Consider the following 24590-nt stretch of genomic DNA (forward strand, 5'->3'; position numbering starts at 1 on the left):
TAATAGACTGGAAACATACGTCAGATGTGTCATATAATCTGGAACTGTCGCATATTTGAGAGCAATAGATCTGAGAGATATAACAGATTTTTCATATAATCTGTAACCGTGACATAATCTGTTACATATTTGATGGTAAACCTGAACTGTCACATCATTTTTTACATATTTGAGAGTAAACTTGAACTGTCACATAATTTGTTTATATCTGAGAGTAAACTTGAACTGTCACATAATTTGTTACATATTTGAGAGTAAACTTGAACTGTCACATAATTTGTTACATATTTGAGAGTAAACTTGAACTGTCACATAATTTGTTTATATTTGAGAGTAAACTTGAACTGTCACATAATTTGTTACATATTTGAGAGTAAACTTGAACTGTCACATAATTTGTTTATATTTGAGAGTAAACTTGAACTGTCACATAATTTGTTACATATTTGAGAGTAAACTTGAACTGTCACATAATTTGTTTATATTTGAGAGTAAACTTGAATTGTCTCATAATCTGTTACATATTTCAGAGTAAACTTGAATTGACACATAATCTGTTACATATTTCAGAGTAAATTTAAACTATCACATAATTTGTTACATATTTGAGAGTAAACTTGAACTGTCACATAATCTGTTACATAATTGGGAGTAAATTTGAACTAACACATAATATGTTACATATTTGAGAGTAAATTTAAACTCTCAAATAATCCGTTACATATTTAAGAGTAAACTTGAACTGTCACATAATCTGTTACACATTGTAGAATAAACATGAACTCTCAAATAATTTGTTAAATATTTGAGAGTAAATTTAAACTCTCAAATAATCCGTTACATATTTAAGAGTAAACATGAACTGTCACATAATGTGTTACATATCTGAGAGTAAACTTGAACTGTCAAATAATCTGTTACATATTTGAGAGTAAACTTGAACTCTCAAATAATCTGCTTCATATTTAAGAGTAAACTTGAACGCTCAAATAATCTGTTACACATTTGAGAGTAAACTTGAAATGTCACATAATTTGTTACATATTTGAGAGTAAACTTGAAATGTCACATAATGTGTTACATATCTGAGAGTAAACTTGAACTGTCACATAATCTGTTACATATTTGAGAGTAAACTTGAACTCTCAAATAATCTGCTTCATATTTGAGAGTAAACTTGAACTGTCACATAATCTGCTACATATTTGAGAGTAAACTTGAACTGTCACATAATCTGTTACATATTTGAGAGTAAACTTGAACTCTCAAATAATCTGCTACATATTTGAGAGTAAACTTGAACTGTCACATACTCTGTTACATATCTGAGAGTAAACTTGAACTGTCACATCATTTGTTACATATTTGAGAGTAAACTTGAACTGTCACATAATCCGTTACATATTTAAGAGTAAACTTAAACTGTCACATAATCCGTCACATATTTGAGAGTAAATGTGAACTGTTACATAATCTGTTACATATTTGAGAGTAACTTGAATTTTCAAATAATCTGCTACATATTTGAGAGTAAACTTGAACTGTCACATAATCTGATACATATTTGAGAGTAAACTTGAAATATCACGTAATCTGTTACATATTTGAGAGTAAACTTGAATTCTCACATAATCTGTTACATATTTGAGAGTAAACTTGAATTCTCACATAATCTGTTACATATTTGAGAGTAAACTTGAAATATCATGTAATCTGTTACATATTTGAGAGTAAACTTGAATTCTCACATAATCTGTTACATATTTGAGAGTAAATTTGAATTCTCACATAATCTGTTACATATTTGAGAGTAAACTTGAACTGTCACATAATCCGTCACATATTTAAGAGTAAACTTGAACTGTCACATAATTTGTTTATATTTGAGAGTAAACTTGAACTGTCACATAATTTGTTACATATTTGAGAGTAAACTTGAACTGTCACATAATTTGTTTATATTTGAGAGTAAACTTGAATTGTCTCATAATCTGTTACATATTTCAGAGTAAACTTGAATTGACACATAATCTGTTACATATTTCAGAGTAAATTTAAACTATCACATAATTTGTTACATATTTGAGAGTAAACTTGAACTGTCACATAATCTGTTACATAATTGGGAGTAAATTTGAACTAACACATAATATGTTACATATTTGAGAGTAAATTTAAACTCTCAAATAATCCGTTACATATTTAAGAGTAAACTTGAACTGTCACATAATCTGTTACACATTGTAGAATAAACATGAACTCTCAAATAATTTGTTAAATATTTGAGAGTAAATTTAAACTCTCAAATAATCCGTTACATATTTAAGAGTAAACATGAACTGTCACATAATGTGTTACATATCTGAGAGTAAACTTGAACTGTCAAATAATCTGTTACATATTTGAGAGTAAACTTGAACTCTCAAATAATCTGCTTCATATTTAAGAGTAAACTTGAACGCTCAAATAATCTGTTACACATTTGAGAGTAAACTTGAAATGTCACATAATTTGTTACATATTTGAGAGTAAACTTGAAATGTCACATAATGTGTTACATATCTGAGAGTAAACTTGAACTGTCACATAATCTGTTACATATTTGAGAGTAAACTTGAACTCTCAAATAATCTGCTTCATATTTGAGAGTAAACTTGAACTGTCACATAATCTGCTACATATTTGAGAGTAAACTTGAACTGTCACATAATCTGTTACATATTTGAGAGTAAACTTGAACTCTCAAATAATCTGCTACATATTTGAGAGTAAACTTGAACTGTCACATACTCTGTTACATATCTGAGAGTAAACTTGAACTGTCACATCATTTGTTACATATTTGAGAGTAAACTTGAACTGTCACATAATCCGTTACATATTTAAGAGTAAACTTAAACTGTCACATAATCCGTCACATATTTGAGAGTAAATGTGAACTGTTACATAATCTGTTACATATTTGAGAGTAACTTGAATTTTCAAATAATCTGCTACATATTTGAGAGTAAACTTGAACTGTCACATAATCTGATACATATTTGAGAGTAAACTTGAAATATCACGTAATCTGTTACATATTTGAGAGTAAACTTGAATTCTCACATAATCTGTTACATATTTGAGAGTAAACTTGAATTCTCACATAATCTGTTACATATTTGAGAGTAAACTTGAAATATCATGTAATCTGTTACATATTTGAGAGTAAACTTGAATTCTCACATAATCTGTTACATATTTGAGAGTAAATTTGAATTCTCACATAATCTGTTACATATTTGAGAGTAAACTTGAACTGTCACATAATCCGTCACATATTTAAGAGTAAACTTGAACTGTCACATAATCTGTCACATATTTGAGAGTAAATTTGAACTGTTACATAATCTGTTACATATTTGAGAGTAAACTTGAATTCTCACATAATCTGTTACATATTTGAGAGTAAACTTGAAATATCACATAATCTGTTACATATTTGAGAATAAACTTGAATTATCACATAATCTGTTAAATATTTGAGAGTAAACTTGAAATATCACATAATTTGTTACATATTTGAGAGTAAACTTGAATTCTCACATAATCTGTTACATATTTGAGAGTAAACTTGAAATATCACGTAATCTGTTACATATTTGAGAGTAAACTTGAAATATCACGTAATCTGTTACATATTTGAGAGTAAACTTGAATTCTCACATAATCTGTCACATATTTGAGAGTAAACTTGAATTCTCACATAATCTGTTACATATTTGAGAGTAAACTTGAATTCTCACATAATCTGTTACATATTTGAGAGTAAATTTGAATTCTCACATAATCTGTTACATATTTGAGAGTAAACTTGAAATATCACATAATCTGTTACATATTTGAGAGTAAACTTGAATTCTCACATAATCTGTTACATATTTGAGAGTAAACTTGAATTCTCACATAATCTGTTAAATATTTGAGAGTAAACTTGAATTCTCACATAATCTGTTACATATTTGAGAGTAAACTTGAATTCTCACATAATCTGTTACATATTTGAGAGTAAACTTGAATTCTCACATAATCTGTTACATATTTGAGAGTAAAGTTGAATTCTCACATAATCTGTTACATATTTGAGAGTAAACTTGAACTGTCACATAATCCGTCACATATTTGAGAGTAAATGTGAACTGTTACATAATCTGTTACATATTTGAGAGTAACTTGAATTTTCAAATAATCTGCTACATATTTGAGAGTAAACTTGAACTGTCACATAATCTGATACATATTTGAGAGTAAACTTGAAATATCACATAATCTGTTACATATTTGAGAGTAAACTTGAATTCTCACATAATCTGTTACATATTTGAGAGTAAACTTGAATTCTCACATAATCTGTTACATATTTGAGAGTAAACTTGAAATATCATGTAATCTGTTACATATTTGAGAGTAAACTTGAATTCTCACATAATCTGTTACATATTTGAGAGTAAATTTGAATTCTCACATAATCTGTTACATATTTGAGAGTAAACTTGAACTGTCACATAATCCGTTACATATTTGAGAGTAAACTTGAACTGTCACATAATCCGTCACATATTTAAGAGTAAACTTGAACTGTCACATAATCTGTCACATATTTGAGAGTAAATTTGAACTGTTACATAATCTGTTACATATTTGAGAGTAAACTTGAATTCTCACATAATCTGTTACATATTTGAGAGTAAACTTGAAATATCACATAATCTGTTACATATTTGAGAATAAACTTGAATTATCACATAATCTGTTAAATATTTGAGAGTAAACTTGAAATATCACATAATTTGTTACATATTTGAGAGTAAACTTGAATTCTCACATAATCTGTTACATATTTGAGAGTAAACTTGAAATATCACGTAATCTGTTACATATTTGAGAGTAAACTTGAAATATCACGTAATCTGTTACATATTTGAGAGTAAACTTGAATTCTCACGTAATCTGTTACATATTTGAGAGTAAACTTGAATTCTCACATAATCTGTCACATATTTGACAGTAAACTTGAATTCTCACATAATCTGTTACATATTTGAGAGTAAACTTGAATTCTCACATAATCTGTTACATATTTGAGAGTAAATTTGAATTCTCACATAATATGTTACATATTTGAGAGTAAACTTGAAATATCACGTAATCTGTTACATATTTGAGAGTAAACTTGAATTCTCACATAATCTGTTACATATTTGAGAGTAAACTTGAATTCTCACATAATCTGTTACATATTTGAGAGTAAACTTGAATACTCACATAATATGATACATATTTGAGAGTAAAGTTGAATTCTCACATAATATGTTACATATTTGAGAGTAAACTTGAAATATCACGTAATCTGTTACATATTTGAGAGTAAAGTTGAATTCTCACATAATATGTTACATATTTGAGAGTAAACTTGAACTGTCACATAATCCGTTACATATTTGAGAGTAAACTTGAACTGTCACATAATCCGTCACATATTTAAGAGTAAACTTGAACTGTCACATAATCTGTCACATATTTGAGAGTAAATTTGAACTGTTACATAATCTGTTACATATTTGAGAGTAAACTTGAATTCTCACATAATCTGTTACATATTTGAGAGTAAACTTGAAATATCACGTAATCTGTTACATATTTGAGAGTAAACTTGAATTATCACATAATCTGTTAAATATTTGAGAGTAAACTTGAAATATCACATAATTTGTTACATATTTGAGAGTAAACTTGAATTCTCACATAATCTGTTACATATTTGAGAGTAAACTTGAAATATCACGTAATCTGTTACATATTTGAGAGTAAACTTGAATTCTCACATAATCTGTCACATATTTGAGAGTAAACTTGAATTCTCACATAATCTGTTACATATTTGAGAGTAAACTTGAATTCTCACATAATCTGTTACATATTTGAGAGTAAACTTGAATTCTCACATAATCTGTTACATATTTGAGAGTAAACTTGAATTCTCTCATAATCTGTTACATATTTGAGAGTAAACTTGAATTCTCACATAATCTGCTACATATTTGAGAGTAAACTTGAAATATCACGTAATCTGTTACATATTTGATAGTAAACCTGAACTGTCACATCATTTTTTACATATTTGAGAGTAAACTTGAACTGTCACATAATTTGTTACATATTTGAGAGTAAACTTGAACTGTCACATAATTTGTTTATATTTGAGAGTAAACTTGAATTGTCTCATAATCTGTTACATATTTCAGAGTAAACTTGAATTGACACACAATCTGTTACATATTTCAGAGTAAATTTAAACTATCACATAATTTGTTACATATTTGAGAGTAAACTTGAACTGTCACATAATATGTTACATAATTGGGAGTAAACTTGAACTAACACATAATATGTTACATATTTGAGAGTAAATTTAAACTCTCAAATAATCCGTTACATATTTAAGAGTAAATTTGAACTGTCACATAATCTGTTACATATCTGAGAGTAAACTTGAAATATCACGTAATCTGTTACATATTTGAGAGTAAACTTGAAATATCACGTAATCTGTTACATATTTGAGAGTAAACTTGAATTCTCACATAATCTGTTACATATTTGAGAGTAAACTTGAATTCTCACATAATCTGTTACATATTTGAGAGTAAACTTGAATTCTCACATAATCTGTTACATATTTGAGAGTAAACTTGAAATATCACGTAATCTGTTACATATTTGAGAGTAAACTTGAATTGTCACATAATCTGTTACATATTTGAGAGTAAACTTGAAATATCACGTAATCTGTTACATATTTGAGAGTAAACTTGAAATATCACATAATCTGTTACATATCTGAGAGTAAACTTGAATTGTCACATAATCTGTTACATATTTGAGAGTAAACCTGAACTGTCACATAATTTGTTACATATTTAGGAGTAAACTTGAACTGTCACATCATTTGTTACATATTTAAGAGCCATAGAGCAAAAACAGACATCAGATGTGTGAAATAATCCTGAAATGTGACATAATCTGTCAAATATACGAGAGCCATACTGTTAAATCATCTGTTATTCCACATACTGGATACTTAAAACAGGAAAATATCAAATGTACATGAGATGTCACATAACCTGTAGCTAACTTTTCTAGCAGTGTCATGTGATCTGACGCTGTTATGTTAATCTGAGACATTATATTGTCTGGTGCTGGCATGTCAATATTTATTCTGGAGACAGCTTTTGTACAATTTAGAAAATAGTCATATTTATCATACGTGTAATCTGGGTTGTCTGTTATTCCAAAGTTTTAAATACTCAATTAAAAAGTCATAAATAAGCTTTAAAAATGTTCGTCTGTTTAGAATAGTAGCCGTCCAAGCATTCACACGCACAACGTGGTAGTAGCCGCAAGGCATGTCGGGATTTCCCACCCCAGCCTAACAAAGAGCCGTTGCAATTCTGTCAATCAAAACTTTCAATTTGCATACCGATAGTGTCAAACCAGGGGAAACAGCTCCCTTTAGCGGACACTGTGCGATACTACAACTATTGATCCCAACCATAGAACGTTTTCATTGTCGGTTCTTATGTATAAAAATAGAAACGTTGAAAAAATGATACCTAAAAAATATAACACATAGAAAAGATTGAACAGTAGCGTTTGTTTTAAACACAGACACTAACACATTTTAGGTGCAAGGACCTACACCCGCATACACACACATACATATAAACATCATTTCCTATAAATATCTTTGTATCTTTGGTGTTGCTCGGGCTAGCAAATGCAATTTAATGTTACATTTATGAAGAAAACCTGAGAGGATGTTTTTACACGTTTAATCCAATTTTCTCTTTGTGAGTCAGTTTAACAAACTCATTTCCTATGTTATGGTAAATTAAACAAAAGCGAAAATAATCATCTTAAAAAACAAGTTTTAGTCATCATGCAGTAAAAAAAACAATTATTGTAATTGTAATTTCATGCATCACCACCAGGTTCACTTTGTCCACAGCTCGACCTCTACAACATGAAACATCGACTCATGGATTTGGCATCCTGAGGCTCCAGTGCAGCCAGAATTGCCTCATCAAAGACGTTCTTCAGTCCTCGCTGATAAAAGTAAAGAACAGAGCAATCAATGACTTTCATTTATCATCATATTTTATTAACAATAACATTTAAGGATCAGCCATGATTACCTCTGTCAAGGAGGTTATGTTTTTTACAGCATTACAAACTTAAAATGTCCAGAAGATATTTTCATATTTAATGGTTCAGCCCAAATTGTCTTTTTTGGTTTGATAGTTGATGTCAGATTGTTTTGAAACAGGAAATCCAGATCATGTCAGTTCAATTCCCTGTCAAGACACTACTTTTTAAGGCAATCATAGAAGGTTTGAAGTAGTCATTGGAAATGTGCTCCTCAGCAGATGTATGTGCTCACGATGATTCGGTAGTTTTCTCTTTTAATTTTTGTTAAAGAGCAACAAATGTCAAACTCCTTACTTACGTGAGGAAGTAAATTAATTGAAATATATACTTCAGACGGGGGAGAGCTTTATAAAGTAATAACTTCAAAACATGGTCATAATGAGGGACTTACTGCATGGAAGTACATCAATGCCATCAGAATATTGAATGGTTGAATTTACTTTTTCAAATATCGAAAGGTTTAAATAATTGAAATTTCAATATTTGTTATATTTTATTTTCAATTGTTCAATATTTTTTATATTTGAATTTCAATTATTAAATATTTGGTTTAATTTGTAGCCTTTTAAATAAAAAAAATAAAAAATCTGAAGCATTTTATATTCAGTCATTAAAAAAAACACCAGCCAAAACCAAACGAGTACCGAGTTACTGGATCATACTTGCATGCATAAACGATCAGGTGACATCATCACTGCTGCATCAGTAGATATTTTCATGACAAAGTATCAACTTTGTTTTAACGTCTAGAGTTTAAACATCTTAAACTACATCTTACGATCAATCAGTAGATTCTGATGTCAAAGGAATTTAAACAGGAATGATGTTTTAATTTCATGGTCACATCCTTTTCCACAACGTCTGTTTATCTGAGTCAAGCGATGTCATGTTTTAGAATTAACTCATATCTGGTGAGACTGACTCTCTTTATAACGTTTGTTCTGTTAAAAGGTACTTTCTTTAAAAGTGGCAGGTTCGAACCCCGAAGCCTCATGTTCTATGAGAGCGTGCATACATGTCAACGTCCATATGTATCAAGAATGAACATATCATAAAAATGTGTGAACTTTTCCACAGGTTTGAAGGTGATTTGCAGTTTTATTTTTGTTAAACTTCCTCTCAAGAGGTTTCAAACAAGATCGTCTCTGTTAAAAAAGTATTTGTGTTAATGTATCATGTAAAAAAGATATTTAAACTCCAGACGTTAAAACAAAGTTGATACTTTATCATTAAAATATCTAAACTGATGCAGCAGTGATGACCTGATCGTTTATGCATGCAAGTATGATCCAGTAACTCGGTACTTGTTTGGTTTTGTCTGGTGGCACTGTTATGCTGAATTTAAAACGCTTGGTATTTTTAATATTGCATAAAATGCAAAAAAAATTGTAAAGAATTTAAAACCCATCGAATTAAAAAATATTCAATAATTGTAATTAAAATATAACAAATATTGAATAATCTAAATTAAAATATAACAAATATTGAATAATTAAAATGTAAATATTGAATAATTTTAATAAATTCAACCTTTCAATATGTGAAAAAATAAATTCAACCATTCAATATTCTGATGGCACTGATATACTTCCATATTACTGCAGCTTGGAGAGGAAAAATTGAACATTTGAAAAATGTGAGTGAGTCAGGAGAGTTGGGTTTTCACTTTAGTTGCCCTTAAATAAGAACTAAAAATAGCATTCAAGATTTCTATTTAGTAAATCAAAGCTATAACTTTAGATAGAAGAACATAGATATTAACCAACGTCTACATAAAGCCAGTAAAAGGAAACCAAAATCTAAGATGCGGTCGTCTGCCTCACCTGGGTCAGAGCTGAACACTCCGCATACTTGACTGCCTTCAGATCACGAGCGAGTTTGTCGCCACTTTCCCACGTTAAAGGTCGTTGTTTGTTCTTGGCGAGCCTCTCCAAAACGCTGCCGTCATCTCTCAGGTCGATCTGTGTGCCCACGAGCAGATACGGTGTCCTCGGACAATGGTGGCAGATCTCCGGCACCCACTGTGAGAGGAACAGGGGGACGAATTATGAACGTCTATCTTAAAGGAACTACAGAAGAGAACTTTGACGGTGATCAGGGTTTGTTTATCTTGAATTTAACGTGGAATTTATGGCTGTTATTATGTTAAAATAGGTCCATACCAAAGTATGAATCCTGTCTTTGCTAAAAATAAAACAAGTAAACCAGCTCATAGTTAAACCTTCTCTTTGACGTTCTCGAAGGAAGACGGCGACACGACAGAGAAGCAGATGAGAAAGACATCCGTCTGAGGGTAGCTGAGAGGTCTCAGTCTGTCGTAGTCTTCCTGGCCTACAGGGAGGAAACGTGATTGTTAAACCAAGAAAAAAATGAATTATTTACTTATTTGTCACCTGCAGTGTCGAAGAGTCCTAAAGTGTAGGGTTCTCCTCCGATCATCACTGTCACCGCGTAGTTATCAAACACCTGAGGGGTGTGAGAAGAGATAAGAAAGGGCTGCTTACATTTTATGATCTCAACTCTCGTCACTCTGGACCTTGTTTTATTTTTGTTAAAATTAATCTTGTTTAATATGAATTCTAAACCGTCAATGTTTAACGGAGGTTAAAAAATGTTGCTTCTGGCGACCCCGTGTGCCAGAAAAGTGTTACTGCAAAATATAAAATGACTGGTGCGCCATTACCAAATCGACAAGTACATTTGTAAACAAAATGAAACTTTTGTTTTCTCTTCCTATTGACTACCTCATATTAAAACACTGTCTCTGACCCACTGCTGTAAAGATGTTTGGTAGTCACATGACACTCCAAGACTCTCCGGGATGGTCGCCAAGACAGTTACGTATGAAGGGTGTGTTGATATAATAGATAGTGTTTGAAATAAAGCAATCATTACAGAGTATATGAATAAAAATGTTACATATTGTTTGCTTCAAATGAGAAAATAAACAAGAAAACTGTCTTTTTGGGATTGAAGCTGAACTAAACACCTCTCATTAACTGTCAACTCTAACAAGTGTAAAAATAATGTCATTAATGACGTTTCCTGAACCTGAACTCACCGTGGGGACGTATTCCGAAGGGAATTTGTTGGTGGTGTAAGAGATGAGCAGACAGGTCTTTCCCACCGCCCCGTCGCCCACGACGACACACTTAATGGTCTGCATCTGAGAAGTGTTTGCAAGATGAGAGATGAACAGTGGGAAGGGTTGGGTGGATAAAAGAATAAAGAGATGCGGGCGGAGGAGTGGAGGAAGACATTAAAATGCTGTAGAAGAAAACAGGAAATAGAGAAAAACAGTTGTTACGACATACAAACATTTTCAACGTAACAAACCTGAATTCCGTTTTTTACGAACACCAGAATGAAGAAAAGTTCAGGATCCAAAGCGATAAATCTCAACTGTCCAAAACCTGCAGGATAAAAACATGAATTTAATTAAAACAATTTAAGATAGATAGTATATGTCACCTCAGCCTCTCCTCCTTCTAAAAGTCAAACTATTCCTCCCACAGTTCCTCTGCCAGCTGATAGTCCAGGTACGACCCAGCGGCGGACACAGTGGCAGCTCTGTATCACAGTGTTTACTCCACAGTGAAAGGGCATCTTGTGACCTCACAGATGCTGAGCTGGTCACAAATTCTGGACCGTGGTTACGAATCACCGGCTTCTTCTTCACTGGATCATTGTTTGGAGGAATTCACATCACCTGATGATCAGTTTGTGAACAGTCTGACATTTGAAAAATGTCTTCTGACACACCCCGATTGTAAACATGAACCTTCCAAATCCAAATGCAGATAAATCCAGAACTAACAGCCATCGCAGAACTAATAAAAATAAGTTGTTTAATCCTTTAAAAATATAATTAAATATTGTTTTATGGAATAGACCATAATATCCATAACACATCATCAGTATTTAAAAAAAAAAGTGGAACAGAACTAGGATTAAATATGTAACAATCGAATGTTCATTATTTATTAAACAGTTAGCTTATTAAATATTAAAGTAAATCACCAAAAGCTAATGTTAGCTTGATTCAAATTCAACATTATTTCTATTAAAGAAACGGTCTACATAATAAAACTAGGACAACAGAGTCAGTTTAAAGTGCGTGTGTCATTATATTTTAACATAAAATAAATATATAAAATGTTTTATGGCCTTTGTATTTAAGTTAGCATTAGCAACGTAGCTCACCTCTTGCTGCTTCTTAAGTTGGCTGCACTGTGGTGCGTTCACGGACTGACATGACGCTGACAATAAACCGTAACCGGAACTTTGATTCTGGATGACTTCTTAACCTTTTCATATGAGTTGCTACAAAGAATTTTAAGTAAAACAGAAAATAATGTATATTTTTGGTTAATTTAAAATAATTTGTCAATTCATTATCTTTCCCAAGTGATCAAGCTCTTACGAGTAGTGATAAAAGTTGACCACTAGATGGAGGTAGAGGTCAGTGATCTTTCAGCAGCATTTTGGTCTTCAATCATATTCAGGCTTTAATATATCTCCTGCTTCTGTTCTGACCTCAACGCCAAAGGTCTTCAGCTCACTTGGTGAGAGATGTCGCCGAAATAAGTTCTTCAGAGATTCAGAAGAAGGACTTTATTGACATGAAGAGAGGCGAAATGAAGCAAAGGACGTTGTTGTCAAATAACAAGGCTTGAAGTAGCAGGTACTTGTATAGAAAAGTGTATTTAGACTTAAAGACAAAAAGCAACTAGACTCTTCAGAAAAATATATATTTGAAAAAAAAACTTGTGTATAAAAGACATAATAATCATAAAGTCGGAAAAAAAGAGGATTTTTTTTTTTCTGTTACCGAGATGTTTTTTGAAACTTTCCTCCACATAATTATCCTTTTTTATTGACTCAAAAGCAGTATCAATGTGTGTGTGCACGTGTGGTGTAAGTGTGTGTCAGGATCAGTCGCTCACCCGTGGCTAACAGGGTGGATGGATGTCAAGGACGATGTGCTGCTTGTCTCCCAAAGATAATCCTATTAAAGTAAGGAATTAAATTATAGATGAACTGACACACTCTCACCAGCACATACCCACACTCGCCGACGCACACAATAAATGCTTGACAGAGATATACCCAGCAGAAACACACACACACACACACTATCGGCCTTCCTGTCAATGAACATCAGGCTCAGCCTCCGGATGAGGGACAAATTTACTTCTCGGTTCTTATTAGCCAAGACATCTGGGAGGAGGTAGATGGTCAGAAAGCTGGAGGAATTAAAGCTTATTTTAAGATTGTTAGCAAGTTTAAATGCCTTCAGCGTCAACCTATTATTTTTGTGAACAAAGCAAAAAAAGTTTTTAACGAAGAAGGAATTCATAATGATAGCTTTTTTATTAAAACCTAATTTTTAAACTCACGGTTAAATATATATCCTTGTTTTAGCCCGAAGTTACAATGTCAGATTTATAGATATTCAAAAGAAATAATAATGTAGATATAAAGGTCCTGAAATTAGTAAATCATTTATATTTCTAAAGCACCTTTGTCAGACCAGGGTCACAAAGCGCTTAAACTATCAAAACAATGCACAGTTAAAATACATACTTTAAAAAACCAAGACAACAAGACAGCTTCAAAAATGAAGAAAAAGCCTGCACGAATAAAAATGTCTTAAGATGTTTCTTGAAGGAGTCAGTAGACTCCAACTAGCCTAAAGAGAGAGGAAGATCGTTCCGAAGCTTAGGAGAAACCGTCTGGAAGGATTTCTCTCCTCTCCCCTCAGCAGATTCTGATCCACAGACCTAAGAGCCCGAGCTGGGGTGTAAGGCTGGATCAGATCACTGATGTAAGGAGGAGCCTGACCATGAATAGATCTGAAAGTAAGAACCAGAATTTTAAAGTTGATCCTGAAAGAGTTTTAAGGATCAGGTAATGTGAGTTCTTCTACTAGAGCGGGTTAGAATTCTCGCTGCAGAGTTATGTATCAACTGCAGACGAGACAGCTCCTTCTTGTTTAGACATGAAAACAAACTGTTACAATAGTCCAGGCGAGAAGACACAAACGCATGGATTACAAGCTCCAGATCATGTTGTGACACAATTTTCCTAAATTTAAAATTTTTTCTCAGTTGAAGGAAACAGTTTCTGGTCAGTTTTCTGCAGTGTTGAACTAGAGACATGTCTTTGTCAAATGCAACACCCAGGTGTCTCAGGCTCAGTTTGACAGACTGGCCTAAGTCACCCAAGTACTGACTCAACCCTGGAATTTTATCATCAGGCGCTGCAGAGTGTTTTCACTTAGTCATTGTTTAATCTCTAGCAAGCAATTGACTAAGCAGTTCACACTCTTTCCAAAAGTCTCAAAGCCCCTTGTGTAATGGGGTGAGAGGGTTCGTCCATGACTCATGTCTCTGCTTGACTGACATCCTCCTCTCACGGAACACTTCGATGTATTTCAGGGTACAGTCTGGATCCAAGCCAGTCTTAGCAGACCACAGCATAAAAAATGGCTGACAACACCAGTGACGCTCCTGCTCTCACCAAAGTACTTCAGTCTCCTCAGCAGGTTCTCTGACTCTGACATATTAATCATTGATAATGTGATGGCTATGTTATAATCAGGTCATGAGACAAAACTGATGAGAATATATAGAAAATAAAAGACAAGAACAAGAGAAATTACCCATGAAATAAAATAATTCATTTATTTGGACGCTTCATGATTTATGATATTTTTGTGTAATTTTTTTTTCTTCTGCGGTACAAACTCTATTTAACGCTCAACCTGGTCCACCATGATAATCCTCAGGTGCTTGTAATGGAGGATAAAAACGCGGGTACGCTGTCACAGCCAATCTTGGGAGCTGAAGGGAGTTCTGGGTCTCACAGCATCATCATCTTATGTAACAACCATCTCACACGGGTCCACTGTGTTCCACTGCAGCACCAGAACCTTCTTCTTCTCCCTCTATTTTTAACCTCCATCACTGAGACCTGCAGGATTTTTTTGGAGGCTGCCCTGCTCGCCCGTAATCAATCTTTATTATTAACCCTCTTTTTCTCCTCCCCTGCTCCTCTTCCTCTTGCTATCTCCTCTGAGTCATTGCCCTTCCCCCTCCCTCACAGAGCACCCCCTCCTCTTTTCCTCGCCATCGTTCTGCCTCCAGTGTTTTCACAGCAGACAGAAGACGAGCGGCAGGTAAACCTTTTCTTTATCCTCCTCTAGGTACCGTTTGTGTATCATTGTGTGTCTCTCTGATGATGATAAAGCTGTGCGTCGTGATGTGTGGACCGTGCATGTGTGTGTGTGTGTGTGTGATTTGATGTAATTTGACAGAGAACAGAGTGGGATTTTGACAACAACCCAGTCTTCTATATGTGAGTGATGTGTTGTTTTAGTGTGTGTCTGCTGTTATTGAAGATCAGCTGAGTAGGATGTGGAGGGAATGGCTGTTGGTGTGTGTTTGTGTGAGAGTGTGTGTAGCTGCGGCTTCATTCAAATAAGACACGTCCACTTCCCCTGTGTTTCCATCCAAATCATTTCTCCCCCTCGGTTTTTTAGTCCTTCTTTCCTCTCTTCCTCGTCATCCTTACACTTACTTCTCTTCTTCAAATCACTCTTTCTTTCTCCTCCTTCTCTCTCCTTCCTCTCTCTTCTGCAGCAAAAATGCTGATTTAATAATTCATCTCTCTGCTCAATCCTGTCTTCCTTCACTTCCTCTATGCTGCATCATCATCATCATCATCATCATCATCACCATCATCAACTCTTCTCACCTGACGTGTTTAAACCTGTTCTTACATCTCTCGCTTCATTGGACTCTGATCCTGTTTTTGCACCAAGCAACGCGCTATGACCACGTCTCGATGACATCATCACACTGGGTCCAATAGCTGCCTTGTGTTTATGCACCTTTAAAGGGGTGACTAAGATATTGATCTCCTTGTGACGGTTGAGCAATAAGTGTGGGTCGCGTGAGGAAGGCTGGAGGTTTGACCTCACTCTGCACTTGAGAGGAATATCAACCGTTTCCTCTCGTGAGACGAGGCTCTACCTGCCTCCGTGACATCATGTCTCCCTATGGGTCTGCGCTCCCCCCTGGTGGTGAGATCTTTGCTGAGTGAGCACTGCAGTATGAAGGTTTGGTGATGCATTCAAGGTCTGCTGCTGGGAGAATTATGCAATAGAGGAGGAACGAGACATGAGGGAGGGAGGGATGGAAGGGAGCCAGACTTCGGGGAGAGAGGAGGAAAAAAAAGAGGGGAGAGAGATGTGCGTTAAAAGGAAGTCATTTTAATGATATTCTTCACCTTGTCTTTATTAAGCGGTAGGTATGCGGCAACCATCACTAACTCTGTGTGGCAAACAAACCTTTAACACAGGTCTAATCATCCATTTAACCTTCTTCTGCTATTACTATGAACAATAATGCTTACTTTGCAGAAACAATTATCAATTTACAACAAGTTTGTCTTCTCGATTTGTTATTTCCTAATCAGAGATGGATAGAGAGACTATATCTTTGCCAGTTCTGGAAGGAAATTCTTAAATTTTTAGGATGCTATGAATGGCGTTTTTTAGTGACAAATACTGAAAACCTAAAAGTACATCATCAGCCCCCCCCCCTCCAACACTTTCCACTTTATTCCTGATGGTGTTTGTTTATTTAAAAATGTATTCATTGAAAAAACCACAAGCGCAATAATTACAGGAATATATATTTTTGTTTAAAAATAAATTATCGCAATACACACTTTCAATACTTTACTTTCTAGTCCAAATGCTATAATGATCCAATCAGAGACTATCTAGGCAGGTCTGTCTTCCAGCTGGCCTGTGATCACCTTGGGGGTCCCCCAGTGGGAGATGGATGATGTAGCTGGAGAGAGGAAAGTCTAGAGATCCCTGTTGAAGCTGCTGCCCCCATGACTCAATTTAGGATGATTTCGAAGAAGCTGAATATAAAGATGAAGTGTTAATCACTGTGATGAACTGGTTTCTTTCATGTTCCTCAGGATGTCGATTGTCAGCATTGTTGCCAGGGAGATCCTGGATTCCCGGGGAAACCCAACAGTTGAAGTGGACCTTTGCACGGAGAAAGGTGAGAGCATCATGTTACATCCTGACCCAACATTGTTAGTAGAAGCCCAGGGATACTGTCAGTGGAATTTTGTCCATAATCAATTAGCAAATATTCCATTCGATTTTGATTGACGGAAAAAAATGTCATGGAAATCTGCTATCCGAATCCAAATATTAAGAACATGACCATTAAAAAAGTACTTTCAAATAGCGATGCAGGATTTTGCATATGTTAAGTTAGCAAGTATTTTATTTAGTAATTTCTCTCCAGGTCTATTTCGGGCTGCTGTTCCTAGCGGTGCTTCCACAGGGATCTACGAGGCTCTGGAACTTAGGGATGGAGACAAAAGTCGCTACAAAGGCAAAGGTGTGTTTTTTTTTTGTCTGTTGAAACCTCCGATCATCCATAGCTTCACCCAATGTTGTCTTCTACAGGTGTTTTGAAAGCTGTAGGACATATCAATGACACCCTGGGTCCAGCACTCATCGCTTCTGTGAGTCAAGGAACTATTAGTTTCGTCAAAATGAATGTTGAACGTTGTCCTGTGTTTGGCTTTCTGTCGTCCACATCAGGACGACCTAGTCCTTTCATGTGGGTTGGCTCAAAATCAAAGTAGTTTCAAGTCCATGTCGATCCATAGAGAGGAATTTGATAGGATTGTTTGTTGAAGGAGGACAAACAAAGAGATAATCGAGATGAACTGAGCCTAAAAGAATAACAAGGCAATATTGTTTGCATCCACTAACAAAGTACAGTGAACACATTTTTGCAAGTGAGATGACATAGTATCAGAAGTAGGATTGGCAGTGTTTGGTAGTCAAGATCATATATTTTTTGTGAAATATACTTATAACTCATGTGTTAAAAAACCTTGGTCCTCTATTGTACTTAAAACGTGTAAATATGGCTTATGTGTGTTTATTGTGAGGTCAGTGTTTTGATGTAAGTGGTTTATAAATGATTGTCAGCTGGTAAGTGTGTGGTTTGTGTGTATGCAGGGCATCAGCGTGGCCGAGCAGGAGCAGTTAGACAACACCATGATTGAAATGGACGGCACAGAAAACAAATGTGAGTAAAGACTGTAAAGGAACCAATGGAAAACACGTGTTGTCAATATGAATTCAGTTTTTGAACTTAAGTTACAAAGTTGAAGTTAAATAAGTTATTCAAATTCATTTGAGACTTTCAATTTGGTGCATTTTCCTCCGTAACAGCTCAGTTCGGTGCTAATGCAATTCTGGGTGTGTCGCTCGCCATTTGCAAGGCGGGCGCGGCAGAGAAAGAGGTTCCTCTGTATCGCCACATAGCCGACCTCGCAGGAAACACAGAGCTGGTTCTTCCGGTTCCCGTAAGATGTGTTTTACACTTTAAGATGCGAACTTAAACCGACCAATGAGAGGATTCATTCACCGCTATCTTTCTAAATTAGGCCTTTAACGTGATAAATGGGGGTTCTCATGCTGGAAACAAGCTGGCGATGCAGGAGTTCATGGTTCTTCCTGTTGGTGCTGAGTCATTCAAGTAAGAATGAATCAACTCAGTTATATAAAATGAGTGTAATTTGCTTTACCATGAGTGAACTTCTAATGGCTGACTCCTTTTAGGGAGGCCCTGAGAATAGGATCAGAGCTCTACCACACACTGAAGGGTGTGATACAGGAGAAGTACGGTCAGGACGCCATCAACGTGGGCGACGAGGGAGGGTTTGCCCCAAACATTCTGGAGAATAGTGAAGGTGAGCGCGAGTCAGCAAAAAGTTAGCTTCCATATAATTCCTGCTCGTGGTCGACTGCAGCGCTGGAACTGCTGCAAACGGCCATCGAGAAGGCTGGGTTCACCGAAAAGGTCGTGGTTGGAATGGATGTGGCTGCATCCGAGTTCTACCGTGAGGGAAAGTACGACCTGGACTTCAAGTCTCCGCCTGATCCAGAACGACACATTAGTGGCGAAGAGCTGGCCGACATCTACCAGGACTTTGTCAACAACTACCCAGGTGAAGAGGCTTCGCTAACACTGGTAAAACACAGCAGACAGACGTATAGACATATCGATAGTCCCTTTTGCATTACAGTTTTCAACATAAACTCCCAATGGCCATGTTTAAATCATGCAAAAATATTTCTTATTTAATATTTGTGATGTTAAAAGAGGTAGTTAAGACAATTACACATGTCTTAGACAAGCAAAACAACATTGTTTGGGTGTTTATGTATTATGCATTTATATGGATATCTGCCTATAATTATTTTGTACTATTTTGCAACAAACTTAAGTTAAAAAAAAAGTCTAAAGTTAAAGTCCAAGTTAGTTTAATTAAAATAATTTTGTGGTTCCCACTTTTTTCTTTTTACATTTTATATGTACAAATAGTTACATATTTTATAATTGAAAAAATAAAATCAATTCTTTCCATCATAAATTTGCAAAAGATGTGTGTGTTTAAGCGGGTAAAATAATTTTTATCAGCTATAATTTGACGAACGCAAGCATTAAACAAACTTATTTTTAGTTCAAGAAAAACAAACCTATGTCTCCATCGTCAGTGGTTTCTATCGAGGATCCGTTCGACCAGGACGACTGGGAGGCGTGGACCCGTCTGACGGCCCAGGTCGGGATCCAGGTTGTCGGCGACGACCTGACCGTGACGAACCCTAAGAGAATAGAGAAGGCGGCGGAGGAGCGAGCGTGTAACTGTCTGCTGCTCAAAGTCAACCAGATCGGATCAGTGACGGAGGCCATCCAGGCGTAAGTACCATTACAGAGTTATCAACTTTTTGACTCAATGAATGGTGATCATCCTAAAGATAGTGGGCATGACATCATACTATTCTACTTAATAAGAGACCATTTAAAAGCAGATTAATAACTGGGAAATGAGACATTCTAGATGGATGCTTTAAAGGTCAAGGTACTGGAGTGGTCATGAACTTTAATCAGGACTAAGAGGAGTAAAAAGGGTCTTTTTGTGGTTAATTCCTGGATTTTTTTAATGTCTGCTCTCCCATCTACACCCCTCAGATGTAAGCTAGCACAGGCTAATGGATGGGGTGTGATGGTGAGTCACCGCTCGGGTGAGACGGAGGACACCTTCATCGCCGACCTGGTGGTTGGACTCTGCACTGGACAGGTAAAAACTTTTCTTTTTCAAATACATTAATCAACCACATTTCCCTTTGTCTGAATCTTGTCTGTTTCTCAGATTAAGACCGGCGCCCCCTGCAGATCTGAGAGGCTCGCCAAGTACAACCAGCTCATGAGGTCAGTGACTCATCTGTTCTGAGATAGATTTGTGACATTTCTTCATCAGAAACTCAGCCAAAAAGTGGTCAATGAGAGTGGGATGGCGAGCGAATGGAGAGAAGTCAGGGCAGCAGACTCAATGGGATTCAGTAAGAAAGTAAAAGGAGGAGCACGAGAGGGAGCAGGAGGAGGAGGGATCAGCTCAAGGTCTTAATCCCATCAGACTATTGTGGAAAGGCAGGAGGCAGCAGAAAGATTTACAAGAGAATTAGAGAGTGATAAACACTAATCAGCGCACACATGCACGAGTACCTACATGTACACAAAGACACACTATCATATTGACCCTGATTGTTTTTGGACTGTGGATTATGCTGTACTGCAGCCAACCAACAGGGGGAGCAAATGTTTCTGGTGTTTCCTGTATAGGGGGGTTATGGGAATTTAGACAAGATCACAAAATCTTAGGTTAGTGTGTATCCACTGTAGTTTTGTATTGTAAACTTAAAAAGGCTGATATTGCTAAGAACCTTCTTTTCTTGTGAAGTACTTGTGTATATATGGGAGTGCTTAGAGTAAAACATTGACTTATATTTAACAGAATGACCTACATTTATCTACCCAGAGTTTATCCAAAACTATTATTAGATCATAGGTCTTGAACTTGTGGCCTGCGGGCCATTTAGAGCCTTTGAGAATAATATTTTGCAGTCATTTATTTAATGTTTCCTTCTTTTTTTTAATGCAGGCCAAGCAAGAAATTCCATCTTTGTACGTTGAATGAAGATGATCTCATCAAATGTTATTATTTATAGTGGTTTGATTGTAAACTAAAGATAGAACAGGTCAATATTGGACTAAAATGGGCCAAATTAACAGTGAAACAACACAAAAATCCACAAAAAACTGTATCAAAATCAGATTTTGATCAAAGATGTGCAAAAACGAGCTGAAAGACTCTCGAGGCGGCGACCAAATCTTGATAAGATTTTATCTTTGTTGTTTCTCTGCCCAGTTTAGTTTGAGACGTCTTATCTGGATAGTTGTTAAATAATAATATGGATGATGACATTCTAACTGCAGAGACATGAATTACTTACCCAATGAACATTGCAATCTTTTTGAAGACTGACTCTTCAAGATAGCATGTGTAGAAAAATTGAGGCCAACATAAAATATTTTACATCATGACCATGTTTTGAACTTAATACTTTATAAAGTTCTCCCCCGTCTGAAATCAGAGGAAACGGGAGGCTACGAGAGCGAAGTCCATTATGACGTCATAATGAGTTCACTCCTCCTCCAGCCAGCTTTAATCACATTGAAAAAAAAGTTTTGTACAAACAGACACATACTGAGTACAATAGAGTCCAACATCTATTTAAGACACACTTAAATCAACACTTAAGGGGCCATTTCAAGTATTGTAGGGTTAAAGGCATATTTTACCCGTTCGAGGAGGCTATGAAAGTTCTTCTATTACATCTACTGTATATATTTGAAATATCTCAAAAATGTACAAAACAGATTTGAAAAATTTTTTAAGGAACTATTTGTCATCGGAACAGAGCGTTACATTATAGTGGTGTTTCGAATTGCTGTCTCGATCACATGTAAGAAAGCAAGTATTTTTTGTTTGTAAAGCGTTTAACCATGTGTCCAATCAAGGCCTGTGGCCCAAACCTAGCTTGCCAGGGTATTTTCTGTGGCCTGCAGACTGGTCGACTCAAAAGACTTGAAATTGTCATCAACAATTCTAAAGAGATTTTCAATAAGGAGTGCTTGTTGAATGAGAAAAAACAACGAGATAACCAGAATAGATCGCCAAGACTAAAAAGACTTTATCGCAATCAGGGTCATACTTCCTTTAACAAATATATTATTAAGTATCAAATAAGACAGATATGTAAGGTGATTATATACAGATTATAAGGCAAGGAAACAATAACCCGACATTGAAACTAGGTCTTTGTGCGAACAAACGACTGGCCTCTTATTACCGGTTCATTAAGTTTTCTTCTCTCTGTGCAGGATCGAGGAGGAGCTGGGCGACTCGGCTCGCTTTGCGGGTCACAACTTCAGGAACCCGAGCGCCCTGTGAACCTGAATGACACACACACACTCACTCACGCACACACACTTGAACGCAGAGCGAGCCATGTACAAAAACACACTTAAGAGCCACGCAAAGTTAATATGCACTAAAGTACTAATAGCTGTAGGGAAAATGCTGTACAGACACATAAATACTCACAGGAACATGCAGGGAAAACTGTAATAATATGAAACTAAGCCAGACTTGCACTGTTACTGTATTTTTGAGCAGAATTGCAGCAGAAAAAGGTGAAATCATCTACATGAAGAGAAACCTTGTGGTGTCAGGGACCCAAACTCCTGCAGCTCATTTCTGTCACTTATGTTTCTCGTCTGCACTTTTGTCTCAGTTTTCTTCTCACCCTCGCCCTGATGAATGATATTAAATAATCCACAAATACTTAATGTTCCTGATGATGGAGGAAAGATAAGAAAACAAAAAAAATACAAAGCTTGGCTGTGACAATAATGTGAAATAAAATATTCATCATTTTAAACACACTTCAGTGTCAATTTCTTTGCTTTCTCTGAAAAATATGAAACGTTTGTTTGTCAAAATCCTTTACTGAATGATCCAGAAAAATACTTAATAATAGCAATAGTCTTTTAAATGTCTCGCTCCTACATGACCATCGATGTGTCCATTCCTTCATGACTGCCGTGACGACATCTTCCAGGTCACTGGATTTTTCAAAGTGACTCTACACCGTGAAGAATTGAGGCAGTTGCTGGTCACGGCCCAGTGCTGGTGTAGCTAATAAAGTAGAAAGTGGGTCCATATTGTTCATGATTAAATACACTGATATGTAGTTTTTGGATTCTACTCAACATTATGTATTATAATGTTAAAACATTGTGTTCCGGGAAGAGAAATTGCAGATGAATATACAGTACTTTTCCTAGTTCATTATTAGGTGAGTCCCGAGGGTTACAGTAGTGAGATCATTTGGGCGACAAGATTGCAGTTTTCTCTTTGGAATATTCTATTATTATAAGATTAAGCAAATACTTAATTCTCACCTTGATAAAACATAGCTTTACATTAGGACAAAGGTGTCAAACTCCATCAAGCAAAAAATCTAAAACTCAAAACAAGTTGGTGGTCAAGGATTTAAGCAGAATTGTTTTCAGTCATACTTTAAGTATTAATGGCTAATTAATGACTAATTTTAAAATAAAAACGCTCAGTCCAAATATCAAAATCTTGACGCCCGAGGTTGAAATATGAGAAGTAGGTAACAAAAGTGAATCTTTCACCACCGACTTAAGACAAACCAGCCTCATAAACAGCATGGTATCACTGGTCCTTAAATGAACATAGAACATTGGTGATCAAGTTTCTACTTTACAGCAAAACTAGAATTCAATAGATGTGGAACGCTCTTGTCCAACTGTGCAGCTAATCGCTTGCATTTTGTGTCAGTGGCAAATATTACAGCAATATTGGAGGATTCTGTTTCTCAATCTTATGTGATTATAATGACTAGTCTCTTTAATTCTTGGACTTTTCAGAAAATGAAAAAACAGATTGAAAGATGTATGCTGATGGACTGTGAAAGAAAAGCAATGTGACCAGAAGACTTGATGCTTCGATGGATTTCAACCCTTTAGGAAAGAATGTGATTGTCAGTATGAATTTAAAAATGCCAACAGTTTGATGCAGAATTCTATGTTTATTAGAAACAGTTTCAACAAACATTTGATCTTTTTACACAGGAACTGTCGTAAACTACAAAATGCTGCTGGTCATCCAAGTGAAATACAGGCCTGACCACCGGTTTGACCGAGCGACAGAAAACAGAAACCGTAAGCCATCTTGCATTGATCAAAGATGGCGATTTACTCTAGCTCTCTGCAGCGGTAGAAGGTCAGCGCCGCTCATCAGTACAAGAAAAGAAAAGAGAAACTGTACATAAACTCTGCGTCTACACAATCTTGACTACA

The 24590-nt window shown here is 35.5% G+C and overlaps 2 protein-coding genes across 2 annotated transcripts; one reads left to right on the plus strand and one right to left on the minus strand.

The window, feature by feature from the left end:
* Positions 1-7857: 7857 nt before the first annotated feature.
* LOC148083948 (cell division control protein 42 homolog) lies at positions 7858-12534 on the minus strand. Its single transcript, XM_087787202.1, has 7 exons — positions 12451-12534; positions 11584-11660; positions 11309-11413; positions 10641-10713; positions 10469-10578; positions 10071-10268; positions 7858-8145 (listed from the first exon to the last, which is right to left on the minus strand). The coding sequence occupies exons 3-7, from the start codon at positions 11411-11413 to the stop codon at positions 8056-8058; spliced, it is 576 nt and encodes a 191-aa protein (XP_087643328.1). The 5' UTR covers positions 11584-11660; positions 12451-12534; the 3' UTR covers positions 7858-8055.
* A 2667-nt stretch (positions 12535-15201) lies between these two features.
* On the plus strand, positions 15202-23147 carry LOC148083949 (gamma-enolase). The gene is made up of 13 exons (XM_087787204.1): positions 15202-15427; positions 17245-17330; positions 17583-17678; positions 17747-17805; positions 18311-18380; positions 18527-18660; positions 18742-18833; positions 18917-19047; positions 19108-19305; positions 19856-20057; positions 20331-20439; positions 20512-20570; positions 22584-23147. Exons 2-13 carry the CDS (start codon positions 17246-17248, stop codon positions 22651-22653), a joined length of 1305 nt encoding a protein of 434 aa, XP_087643330.1. The 5' UTR covers positions 15202-15427; position 17245; the 3' UTR covers positions 22654-23147.
* Positions 23148-24590: the final 1443 nt, after the last annotated feature.

Source organism: Callionymus lyra, chromosome 3, assembly GCF_982586985.1.
Source record: "Callionymus lyra chromosome 3, fCalLyr1.hap1.1, whole genome shotgun sequence".
Lineage (NCBI taxonomy): Eukaryota > Metazoa > Chordata > Actinopteri > Syngnathiformes > Callionymidae > Callionymus > Callionymus lyra.

Bases quoted from the DNA above. Each gene is read 5' to 3' on its own strand.
- LOC148083948 (XM_087787202.1), bottom strand. From the start codon at position 11,413: ATGCAGACCATTAAGTGTGTCGTCGTGGGCGACGGGGCGGTGGGAAAG. The intron at 10,269-10,468 runs GTTTAACTATGA...TTCCTCTCACAG, and splicing joins TCGAGAACGTCAAAGAGAAG to TGGGTGCCGGAGATCTGCCA. The intron at 8,146-10,070 runs GTGAGGCAGACG...TACTTTTATCAG, and splicing joins AGTGTTCAGCTCTGACCCAG to CGAGGACTGAAGAACGTCTT.
- LOC148083949 (XM_087787204.1), top strand. From the start codon at position 17,246: ATGTCGATTGTCAGCATTGTTGCCAGGGAGATCCTGGATTCCCGGGGA. The intron at 17,331-17,582 runs GTGAGAGCATCA...ATTTCTCTCCAG, and splicing joins GGACCTTTGCACGGAGAAAG to GTCTATTTCGGGCTGCTGTT. The intron at 20,058-20,330 runs GTAAGTACCATT...TACACCCCTCAG, and splicing joins GTGACGGAGGCCATCCAGGC to ATGTAAGCTAGCACAGGCTA.